The following is a 12,549-nucleotide window of genomic DNA, read 5'->3' on the forward strand; positions in this document are numbered from 1 at the left end:
GGAGGCGCCGAGGAGGGGCGAGCCGCCTCCGGGCAGCGGCGTGGCCCCGGGGGACAGGGCGCCCGAGCGGAGGCGGCGGCGCGGCGGCGAAGGCGCGGCGCGCGATGGCAGCTGCCTAGCCCGGCGTGCGCGCAGCAGCCCGGAGCTGTGGCCCAGACGGTGCGTCTGGGCAGGAGACCCCGGCGTCGCTGCCGCGGCATCCCGGCAGGCAGAGATGGGCACCGAAGCCGGCGAGGGCATCACATTTTCCGTGCCGCCCTTTGCTTCCGCGGGCTTCTGCACCATCCCGGAGGGCGGCAGCTGCCGGAGGGGAGGAGGAGGAACAGCGACGGCGGCGGAGGGCGAACCGAGCCAGCTGCCTCTGTCGCCGCCGCCACCGCCGGGTAGTTTCTGGAACGTGGAGAGCACGGCCGCACCTGGCACCAGTTGCCCTGCTGCCACCCCCGGGAGCAGCGCCACCCGAAGCCGGGGCAACTCTGGCAGCGGGGGCGGCCGGAGGACCACCGTGGCGTATGTGATCAACGAGGCGAGCCAGGGGCAGCTGGTGGTGGCGGAGAGCGAGGCCCTGCAGAGCCTGCGGGAGGCGTGCGAGGCGGTGGGCGCCACCCTGGAGACCCTGCATTTCGGGAAACTGGACTTCGGGGAAACCGCCGTGCTGGACCGTTTCTACAATGCAGGTGAGTGGCAGCTTTCTCGCCGTGGCCGCCGCGTGTTTCCCCTGGCCGTCATCGTGGAGAATGTTTTGTTTTTGTTTCTCAGGGGCGGGAAGCAAGCTTCCTATTTGCATCATGCTCCTTGGGGGCCACCAGAGAGGTTGCGGGACCATTCTGGCGCCCGCTGTTCCAACTGAGAGTGTGTGCTGGTGGTGCAAGAGCCTGTATGTGTGCAAGAGACTTCTCTGACTTATGCGGCGGAGCCCCTGGGTCCAAGTCCAAGGCTTGAAGCCTTTTTCAGCTTTGCAAGATAATTATTGCAATTACTTCTCTCCAGCCAGAGTATCGGTTTTCCTTTTACACACACCTGTGGCCCTCTAAGGTGATGATCTGTTCTCGATGCATCTTAGGAGTACTGAATGCCTTATGCCAAGTTGTCAGCCGCGTGCAGAGTATGTGTGTGAGTTTTCAAAGCATGGCCTGACCTTGCCCTACTCATTTCACCTTCAAGTATCGGTGGCTTGAGTTTCCCATCTTCTTACCAATTTGAATAGTCAAATCACTACATCCTAGAGTAAAAAACTACGGTGGACTACACCAACTGTGTGTGATCTTTGTTAGAATCGTGCCTAAAGAAGCAGTTTAAAAAATAAACTTTGGAAGGGTTTCTACTTTAACGTAATTTAAAGAGTTCCCGTGCTGTTTAAATGAGATTCGGTTGGCCACTATAGTGATTACTAACATAACCCATGGGAAGGGGATATCTCCCTTTTTAGCCCATTTCAGATTTCAGAGTGTGCTCATGACTGAAGCAATTAGCCGTCTGTTAGCAAATGTCAGGAATGGCAACATGCTGCTGAAATCCAATGAAATCAAGTAAATAGAAGTGCTAATTTTTATAATTGTAGTGATGGAAACCTGACTTTCTGTGTTCAAAAACAGTAAGCTTCATACATGTGTGATCTCAGGTTTTATATTTCAGTCTAATTCTCTTACAGCCTCCCTTCCAAGCACCTGAAGTAGGCTTATGTCTGTTTTGGAATTAAGCCAAAGCTGAATATTTTAAGAACAAGAAGAACTTCATGTTAAGGAAGCCAGACTAAATAAACTGGGACTTTCTGGTTTGGGCATTTTTTAAACAGTCTGTGTCTTCATAACTGAACATGAATATAATATATTATAGCTTGGCTCTCAGGGTGGCTAGCTATAAAAATTACATAAACATAACTTTTCAAAAAATTATAGCGCTCTTATTTTTGGATTATAATTTGGAAGACGCTTCAAAGAACCCAATGATATGAGAGGAAAAAAGCCAAATAAAAACTTGAGCTTATTTTTATTGCAATGATAGAGTGGGCATATTTTTCCTAGGAGTCTGGAAAAAAAATTTCAACTCTCAGCTAATATGAAGGAAACTTTCCTAACAAGGCTCTCCTCTGTTAGTCTCCAAATACCATCACTTCAGAAGGGAGGAAGGTTAGAAGAGTGCAGACATTGAACACTATCTCACTTACTCCTGGGTTCTGGCCTGGGAAAAGAGTGTTCCTTACTTGCTAGGTGGGTTAACTAATCAGTCTATCACTAGCCTTAGGACGCGTAGGCAGTGACTGGTTAGTGTGCAGTGCTGATCATAAGGTTCATAGGGGCCTCTGGCTGCCTTTGTGTAGGGCACGCACATTTGCTCTTAGAGTCAAAGGAAGTGCTCTGTTGAGGGATGAGGAGCTCGCAAGCATCTTCAGAGACATTAGGCGCAATGAGCAGCAGTGGAACAGATGTGCTCTGGGGCTCCCTTGTTGGTGGCCAGCCTCAAGCCCCACTCAGCCAGGCCCGAGTAGTCTCTGCCAGCTAGAAGATATCTTTGTTTGCTTTCTTTTTCGAGACAGGGTTTCTCTGTGTGGCCTTGGCTGTTCTGGAACTTCCTCTGTAAACCAGGCTGGGCTCGAACTCAGAGATCTGCCTCCTCTGCCTCCCTAATGCTGGGATAAAGGCACATTGCCACTGCCCCCAGCCTGCTAGAAGATTCTTTTATTCACTATGAAGCTGTGATGGAATGAGTGATGATGGTACCAGTCACCATGAAGTTGTGATGGGATGAGTGATGATGGTACCAGTCACCATGAAGTTGTGATGGAATGAGTGATGATGGTACCAGTCACCTTGAAGCTGTGATGGGATGAGTGATGATGGTACCATTTTTGTCCTGCCACTTTGTCTTTCTAAACTGAAGACTTTGGGCTTTGGTCATAGTCAACATTTAGGTTTGCCCTCTCCCCCCCCTGCCTATCTTTTCTTGTGGGTGCTGGGGATCTGTGGCTTCTGAGTGACCTCCCACTGTCTCTGATCTCCTCAGGACCAAGGACAGGCCATAAAGAAGCAGTTACAAATCTCTATGAAGTACAGTGAGTCATTTGTAGTAATAATATTGAAATTTTGAAGAACAGAATAGACCATTCCAACCATCTACTCTCCTAAAAGTTTCAATGACTCACTTAAAATTACAGAAGAAACAGGACCAGAATCCAGACCCCAAAGCGCCAATTCCAATATGCATGCTTTCTCGCTTTCACAGATACACAGAACTCAGGGGAATGTTAGACATCTGATTCAATCCTCTCTCCACTCTGCCCCGGTGAACTTTCCAAATAAAGAAACCCTACTGGAAGGCACAAAAAAGCCTCTGGCACCAAAAAAAAAAAAAAAAAAAAAAAAAAGCCTCTCTCATAAGTATATAATCCAAAGCAGAACTGGGTAAATACCTAGCCCACCTGGAGGGACCATGCCCTTCCAATGGTATCATAAGGAGTCAATCTCCAGGTGAAGGTAGCAGTATAGAGAAAAGGCCCTGACCCAGAGACAGGCAGTTTCTATGCTTAGCCAGCCTGCAAGCTAAAGCTGTCAATTAGGAGAGTTTTATCATTCACAGCCGTACTCTTTTTGCATGCTTCATTTGGTTTTGGTTTTGAAATTGTGTAGCTCAGGCTAGCCTTTGACTCATTGTATAGCTCAGGCTGACCTCAATGGCACAATCATTTCTTGAGAGACTGTTTATGGCAAAGCTGCATACCTGTGAGAGAAACTTGCAAGACTGTAGAGACTCAAGTATTTAGTATCTTACTTACAAGACGACAACAAACGGTTGGCCAGAGCATACGGAAGGAGAGTGACTACTCTGTGTACTGGGGTCTATAATGAATACATTGGAATTAAAGCTTTCAGTGGATTCTGGGCTTTATTATTATTTATTCTGGTTTTCAAACCATGTTGTTCTCTTATTCTGTATAGCTGAGTCATGATTAGTTAGTGCGGTTGTGAAAACCATTCATGAGTCTTAAAGACAGTTATGACCTTATATGTGAGAGTCTCGCTCAGAGATGGTAGATACCAACCCAAACCACACCTGCTCCAAGCCCTTTGCATTGTAGGCAGTAAAATTCTGTAAAGGCTACAGGCGTCAGTGATACAAGGTGCTGCCTTTGTGGACAGACGGAAAGTGCTCAGGGTTTGAACTTACTAAGCAATGGAGGATGACCTTGAACTTCCTGATCTTCTAGCTCATATTTCTTAAGTCCTGGGTTTACAGTCATCTATTTATGCAGCACAGGGGATTGAAACCAGGACTTTGTGCAAACTAGGCAAGCACTCTATCAACTGAGCAACATTCCCAGCTCTTAAACATACTGCACAGGGCGCTAGTTCTAAGTGTATTGCTGGAATGCCTTTCACTGTCTCCTTAGTTTGCTTATGAAAATACTGAACAATAAAGAAGTTGTACGTGTTCATTCAGGTTAAATGATTTAAGATTGCTTTACATGTTTCCTTGGCATCAGTGTTAGAGGTGGCAGATTCCAGATTCTGCCTTTGCTAGCTCAAGCATATGGAACCCATTCACTACTCATTCAGGAAATGATGTTTCTTGTCCCTTACCCTATACTGCTCTGATGCATCTCATCTGTTGGTAGGAGGAACATCATCTTGGATAAGGGCAGGGGCTGAGAGAGGATGCAGGAAAAGAAGGATATTCAGTGAAGGAGGAGATACCAGCAAGATGTAGGAATACATTCACCTTTTCAGATTTCTTCCTCTCCTAACCTACTTGGGTCTTTCCCAAGGCTTGGGGACCTTGCTTGGCCCAAAGCCACCTACCTTCCTCTTGGTGGGCACTGGGTTAGAATATCTGCCCACTTCCCCCTTCTTTGCCGTGAGCCATTATTGCATCTGCCAGGGCCTTCCTCTTAGCCTGACTCACTGAAGATTGCAATCTCCTGCTCAGTGTTTCACACTGGCTAAGTGAGGAGCTAGAAGGAAGCACGTGCTAGCTGAAGTTTTAGGCACTTAGCCTTTCTATTTTCATCCACACTATGTTTTCAATGGAATCAAGTTTGTGCTAAAAGTGGCCCTTACACTATTTTGCCAGAGTGACATCTGACTATAGTGAGATAGTCCTTTTGTAGCACTGACCACGCCCATTGGGGGGTGGAGCGATGGGCAGAGGTGACCTGAGGAAGGAGGTCGGAGGGGGCCAGGAAGGCTCTCTCTTTCTGGCGTGACTCGGACAGGAGAGGATCGGGTTGAATTTCCTGGTGTTCATCTGTCTAGGTTGTAAGTTATTTCTCCCTGAATAAACATCTATTCGGCCTATTTGTTTATCCTGATCCTTATTTACCGCAATATCTGACCTTTCCAGGCTTTGCCTCATTTGCCTCCAGCTCACCTTCTTAGGACTTCCAGTTTTGTTTGGTAAAATTAAACACTACCCTTGGACCCCTTTGTCTTAGACTGAGTTCTTGAAAGTCTTGCTGCTGACTTCTGCATTTCTGCTTTCAAGGCCAGCCCAGGTTTTGTAAGCATTGCCATTCACTGGGAGGAAGAGAATGAAGTGTGTATTCCTAATGAACCAGTAGTTCCCATGAACCAGTTTAAAAAAAAGAAAAAAAACTCAAGAGAACCAGAATGTACTTACCAACACTATTTTTTCCAATTAAGGATATTTTAATGGAGAGAAAGAAAAAAATAATATAATGTTCTTAAAAAGGAAAGCTATTTTTATGCTAAAAAATAGGTCTTAAGGGACTGGGGAGATGGCTCAGTGGGTAGAGTACATGCTTCAGAAGCCTGAAGACCTGAGTTCAGATCTTCGGAATGCATGTGAAAGCTGAGTCTGGCAAAGGGAGTCTGTAATCCTAGCACTGGAGACAAGAGGCTAGCTGTCTGCCTAAAATGGTATATTCCAGGTCAGTGAGGGACCCCCGTCTTCAAACACAAGGTCACAAAGTGGAGAGCAAGAAAGGAAGACTCCTGATGCTAACGTGTGGCCTCTACATGTATGAGCACAGGTAAACACACACACCACACACACACACACACACACACACAAACACACACAAAGAACCTGAGTTTAGGCTCTGGCACTCACACACACACACACACACACACACACACACAGAACCTGAGTTTAGTCTCTGGCACTCACACACACTCACACACACACACACACACACACACACACACACTAGGAACCTGAGTTTGGTCTCTGGCACTCTCTCTCTCTCACACATACACACACACACACACACACACACACACACACTAAGAACCTGAGTTTGGTCTCTGGCACTCTCTCTCTCTCTCACACACAAACACACACACTAAGAACCTGAGTTTGGTCTCTGGCACTCTCTCTCTCTCACACACACACACACTAAGAACCTGAGTTTGGTCTCTGGCACTCACACACACTCACACACACGCACACACACTCACACACACACTAAGAACCTGAGTTTGGTCTCTGGCACTCTCTCTGTCTCTCACACACACACACGCACACATACACACACACACTAAGAACCTGAGTTTGGTCTCTGGCACTCTCACACACACACACACACACACACACACACACTAAGAACCTGAGCTTGGTCTCTGGCACTCACACACACGCACACACACTCACACTCTCACACACACACACACACACACACAGAACCTGAGCTTGGTCTCTGGCACTCACACACACTCACTCACACACACACACACACACACTAAGAACCTGAGCTTGGTCTCTGGCACTCACACACACTCACTCACACACACACACACACACACTAAGAACCTGAGCTTGGTCTCTGGCACTCACACTCACACACACACACGCACACACACTCTCACACACACACACACACACACTAAGAACCTGAGCTTGGTCTCTGGCACTCACACACACTCACTCACACACACACACACACTAAGAACCTGAGCTTGGTCTCTGGCACTCCAAATAGCAATACCAGCAACCACAACAGTGAGGGCAACAGTAACAAGGAAACTCTTTTGAGTGTGGTAGGCCAGGCCTGCGCTTGGGAAGCAGAGGCAGTGGGGGTAAGGAGTAAAAGGTTATCCCCAGTTACAGGGCAACTTTGAAATCAACCTGGACTACATAAGACCCTGGGCCATAGCCTCAGAATAAAGGATGGGTCTTTGCACACAGTGGAAGTGTGGGAAAGCCTCAGTAATGTTCCTTATTCGCCCACGATGCCATGGGTAAGGGAAGACTTTATTTTGTCAGTCAGTATAGCAGTTAGTGTTTGCCTGCACTGACCCATGGTCTCTGTACTTTTCAGTCGCTCTAGTTCTCCAGAGAGATACGCCTCAGTGCAATTTTCAAAAGAGGAAACAATGGTAAATTCATTGAAACCAAGCAACCTACCTACCCACATCTGGCTAGTTAGAATTAAAAAAAAAAAAAAAAAAAAAAAAAAAAAAAAAAAGAATAGTCCCTGTGGTCACCCACACATGCTTTCTTCTTGTACTGGCATGACATCTGTTGCTGCCACATCCAAAACCAGAGCACAGTGCTGCCTCTTGGTTTCTTGGTTAACTGGCTAACTGAAACAAAGTACCGTTGTCCTAAATGAATTAGAGTAGAAACTTTGCAGGACAAACTGCACGTGTGTGTGTGTGTGTGTGTGTGTGTGTGTGTGTGTGTGTGTGTATGTGTATGTGTACACACGCGTGCATGCGTGTGTATGCATCTGAAAAGAAAAGTTCTCAATATAAAAAAGTAGATTCCTTTCTAAAAGAGCTTCCATTCCTTACCCAAAATAGTCACGACTGGCCTTGCTTCCTGTTTCTATGATTGTGGTTTCTTTCCTCAACTTGGCTGGCTTGGCCTGCTTGAGGCATTATCAGCTGATAGCCTGAGCTGGCGCTCTCTCAAGTGAGACCTACATGTAATGCATAGTACTGCCTTGTCTCACCAATGCTCTTGGCCAGTGCCAGTCCCCTGGGAGTTCACCACTACAGGTCAGTTCCTCTGTGGTGGCCACAGGGCCTACCCCTGCTTCCTGTTTCTGAGGCCCGCTTTGAGCTCTGTTTAGTTCCCATTTGGGGCTCAGTTGGTTCATAGTTTCTTTGAGGTGCAGTGGGAGATTTGTTAGCTTAAGTCCAATGAATGTGCAGGACTTTCCCCAACAAGGGATTGACTCCGTGTGCTTTCTGAGAGCTTTTTCCAGCCCATCTCAAAAACCAGCGCAAGTCAGTACCACCACAGGGGACTACTTTTTTGGTCAGGGACTCTAAGTCTCTCTCCCCTCCTCTCCCCTCCCCTCCCCTCCCCTCCCCTCCCCTCCCCTCCCCTCCCCTTCCCTCCTCTCCTCTCCCTTCTTTTTCATATTAACTTTAAAAAAAAGCATAAAGACTAAGAGATAAAACACAAGCTACACTGCGATGATTGTCTTAGGGGAGACAAGGGGGAGGGGAGAGACGGGGGGGTGGGAGAGAGAGAAAGAGAGAGGGAGGGAGGGGGGGAGGAAGGAAGGAAGAGTGTCTCTTGAATAGCAGGGCAGAGCCTTGTGACTTAGTGCTAAGCAAGACACACAGGGAGGGTGTCAGAGCACACTCCTTCCAAACAAACCTCTTACAATGGGTGATCGACCACGAGGACGACAGCATGATTCACTCATTCAGGAAGTTGTATTCCTTCATGCAGTTTGCAAATGCCTGTGACCAGTCAGTGCTGTCCAGCCCTCTTAGCCTCTTCCATTCATACCTGTCAACTTCTTGCTCAACAGACACACGGGCCCTAGGAAGTATCAGGGAATGCCTGCCCATCTGTTCACTGACCACAAACTATGTGAAACCAAGTATTTCCTAAGCTAGGAAACTCTTCCTCATTTAAAAATCTTGATTACACTGGGGCCTGGGAGATGGCTGGGTTGGTAAGGTGCCTGCTGAGCCAGCATGAGGACCTCGGCTGGGCTCTGCAGAACCCACATCAAGGGAGCAAGGCAAAGGGGGAAGGAGGGAGGGAGAAGGGAGAAAGGAAAGGTGTGGTGGCTGATCCCTCCAGTGCGGAGCGTGACTTTATGGAAAAAGACGACAGCTCCCTTAAGCTCTTTGTCAGCCGGTGTAGCCAAATCAATGAACTTCAGGTTCAGTGAGAGACCCTATCTTAAAACAAAGGTAGAGATTGAGTGGTGGAAGGAAGATAACCTGTGTTAACCTGGGACCTCCACGTGTGTATGTGCATGTAACCCTCCCCTACATGCATACACTCACACTAACAAGTGCATACCACACACACACACACACACACACACACCGAAAAAAAAATCTGATTACCTCAATCTGTTATGTAAAACTTGACCTGAGGCCAGAGAGATGGCCCAGGAGTTAAGAGCACGGTTTGCTCAGCTTTGATGGTTTTTGAGGAGGCTCTTACTTTGTGGCGCCTCTCACACTGGCATTCCTCCTGTCCCAGCTCAGTGTTGGAGTTATCACTATGCACCATTACACCCAGGTCAAATGCCTCTTGATGTCCTATTCAAGCTTTCTTAATGTTTACTGTGAAAAGTATAGTTCAGCGCTGGGAGAGGCAGGACCAGGACTGTTGTTCCTGCTTCCGGAGGATGCTGCTTTCCTCCTCCCCGTCAGCATTTCTGTGTATATCTTGGTCACACTGGTACATACGTGATTTCACATGGCCAGATTGGAATCCAAGCAAGATGTTCCATGCTACCTCATCCACTTTTGACCATCTTTTTTAGCTGAACAGAAGAGATGGATGTGGCAATGTGTTGTTTGTATTTTAAAGATACATGGCTTGGTCAGCATTAATCAAGTGATTGATTAGGAATCAAATCTTCCCACCTTTTTAATAACCCTGGTTGTTCCCCTACTGTATCACTTGGTATATGTGCAGTGTGCCAAGATGCTCTCTGCAGGTATCTTCTGCAGTGACCAACATTGAAAGCACGGGATCTAATGTCTTTACAGTGGTCACAGTATTACTGTCAGGATGAACTGGGGTGAGGACACTTCATTGTGGTCTGTTTGATGACACCAGCTGACATTTATCTATCAATACCATCATCAAAGGACACGAGCCTAGGTCAACACTGGTTTGCCAGTTGCTGGGGCTCTGGCTTTTTTTTGTTTTTAAATCCAGGTGAGTTCTGTGGAATGATGTACAGAGACGGGCTCCAACCATAGCCTGTGCCTGCTTTCCTGAGTAAATCCACTTCTGAGTCTGACTGGCTTATTTCTATATGACAACCCATGCCCAATAGTTCAGTTCTGATGGTTTTATTAACTGACTGAGGCAGCAGATGCACTGGAGAGCTTTGAAACAGAAGGTAAAAGTCTCTGGGAGTAAAAGGATTTATAATATGTGACTGTTTCCATGGGAACAACTGGTGCTAAGGAAGCAGAGAATTCCCTATATTCCACATTCTTCCCTACCCAGCTCACTAGCAATAACAGTAAAAGACAACCGCAGGGACTGGAGGTGTATCTCAGTGGTAGAGCCTCCGTCTGTCATGGCAGGGCCCTGGGATCGGCCCCAGCACCACTAAAATAAACAATCTTAGACTGTGACTTGTAAACAATTTCAGTAGGGGGAAAAGAACCAGAAAGGTGCAAGAGACATTCGGACACTCGTGCAGCATCTGTGCAAAGACCACAGCTGTTAAACACATGCATGGATCTGGGTCGTTTTCCTTCTCTTTGGCGTCATTGTGGAGGAAACTGAAAGCCCTTGCTCTGTCATTTCCCTTCCTGGGAAAACTCTTTCCTCATGGGAAATCCTACTTTGTTCTGTTGTAAACAGTGGGTTTGAAATACATAAAACCACAACCTACACATGTATGTCAAGTATTTAATTAACTATTTAACTCTGTTTCATTGCACATGTGACAGGGTCCATAAAGGGCAATTCTGTGGACTTGGTTCCCTCCTTCCTTCCATCTATGGGTTCCAAGGATTGAACTCAGGGAGCCAGGTTCATGCAGCTAAGCCATCACACGGGTTCTTTGCCTCATTTTTTATGCATAAATCATAACTAAGCCTTGGCTCAGCATCAACAATATCTCCAATCTGTATTTGCCTTTTATTATCTAAATGGAATTTTATTTGTTTACTATTCTCACTCTGGCCCAGCCATTTAGGAAGTTACCATTCAAATGATGCCATCTGCCTCCTGCTGCTCTTTTAAGGGTACGATCACTCATGTAGAACATCTAGCACAGTGCCCAGAACACAGCAATCATGTTTATTTAGGTATGACTCCCCTGAAATTATAAAGCCAAACTCATGACTTTGGCATGTAGAACTTTACAGCAGTTACACATTCTCTAAAATATTTCAATCCAATTATTTTCAATCCAAACAAATAAATCTACCTGGAACTGTGTAGAACACCAAGACCCACCCACCCTCCCATAACTGGTAACAGCACAGTTTCCCAGCGTAATAAGTCTGGGTTTCCAGGCTCTACAGGAATCATCCTGACATATTCTTGGTGGGTTTATGACCACAGAACCTGTACCTCTTACTACATCCAAACTTTGGGAATAGATGTCCTGCTGTTCAAATGGTACCATGAATTCCCCCATGATTAGAAGACTGTGTCGCAGCACCATGTTCTAGGGCCTTCTCAGGGCAGGATCAACTTCAGAAAGCAGGGCTCACAGACAGGGAGAAGGGTGCAGGAGTTCTGAAAGGCAGACAGCGCTCTAAAGCTCAGGGGAGACTGACCAGCCTTCGGTGCAAGAGACTCCAGACATGAGTGTGGGTAAGATCCATTCACTGGAGGGCTGAGCATTATCACATGTGCCCTGGGAACTAATTGTCTGTCTGAAAGGTGTGTGTCCCTTAGATTGTCCTTCTCTTGATCCGGCTATGTGTGTACATGATAGAAATGCAAATGTTTCTTCTCCATAGCAATACATATGAATATCTTTTGGTATAGATTGAATTGCTTTCTACCTTACAGGGGAAAATACTCCAATATCTATACCTACAGACTTGCTTAACACAGTGTTAAGCAGTATTTCATCTGTTAGCAAATTCATTACTAGTTTTCTGATTATGTATGTATCTATATCTGGTATAACTTCTCATTTCATCCAGTTTCTATATTTATAACACACACACACACACACACACACACACACACACACACACACACTTTGGTTTTCCCATTACATTTTAAGTTAGTTGGTCAGGTGTGGTGACCAACACTTGAAAGACTGAGACAAGAGAGTAACAAATTTGAGACTTGCTTTGGTGACACACAAAACCCTATGTCATAAAAAAAGAAAAGAGAATTGGGAAGATAGCTCATTCAGTAAAATGTTTGCCAGACAAGCATGAGGATATGAGTTTGATCCCTAGCACTCTCTTAAAAAACTACCAATAGCGGGCCATATTTGTATGTACACACACACACACACACACACACACACACACACATTTTTTAATGAGTCAGAAATATGCACCGAGACTAAACAACATTGTGCTTGATGATGCCCAGATAGTTTCTCTGGTAGCTTGCATAGCACCTTCTAGCACTCCTAGCCAGCAGGGCTGAAACCTTAGGTCCATACCAGCATGATTTTGC

The 12,549-nt window shown here is 46.4% G+C and overlaps 1 protein-coding gene across 2 annotated transcripts in view; it reads left to right on the top strand.

Moving 5' to 3' along the window:
• Positions 1 to 214: 214 nt before the first annotated feature.
• Map3k5 (mitogen-activated protein kinase kinase kinase 5) overlaps positions 215 to 12,549 on the top strand; it is a 186,365-nt gene continuing 174,030 nt past the window's right edge. For both annotated transcript variants that reach the window (XM_051175360.1, XM_051175359.1), the window contains exon 1: positions 215 to 677. In XM_051175360.1, the coding sequence (XP_051031317.1) occupies positions 215 to 677 (463 nt within the window). The remainder of the gene's footprint in view (positions 678 to 12,549) is intronic.

Source organism: Phodopus roborovskii, unplaced genomic scaffold, assembly GCF_943737965.1.
Source record: "Phodopus roborovskii unplaced genomic scaffold, PHOROB, whole genome shotgun sequence".
NCBI lineage: Eukaryota > Metazoa > Chordata > Mammalia > Rodentia > Cricetidae > Phodopus > Phodopus roborovskii.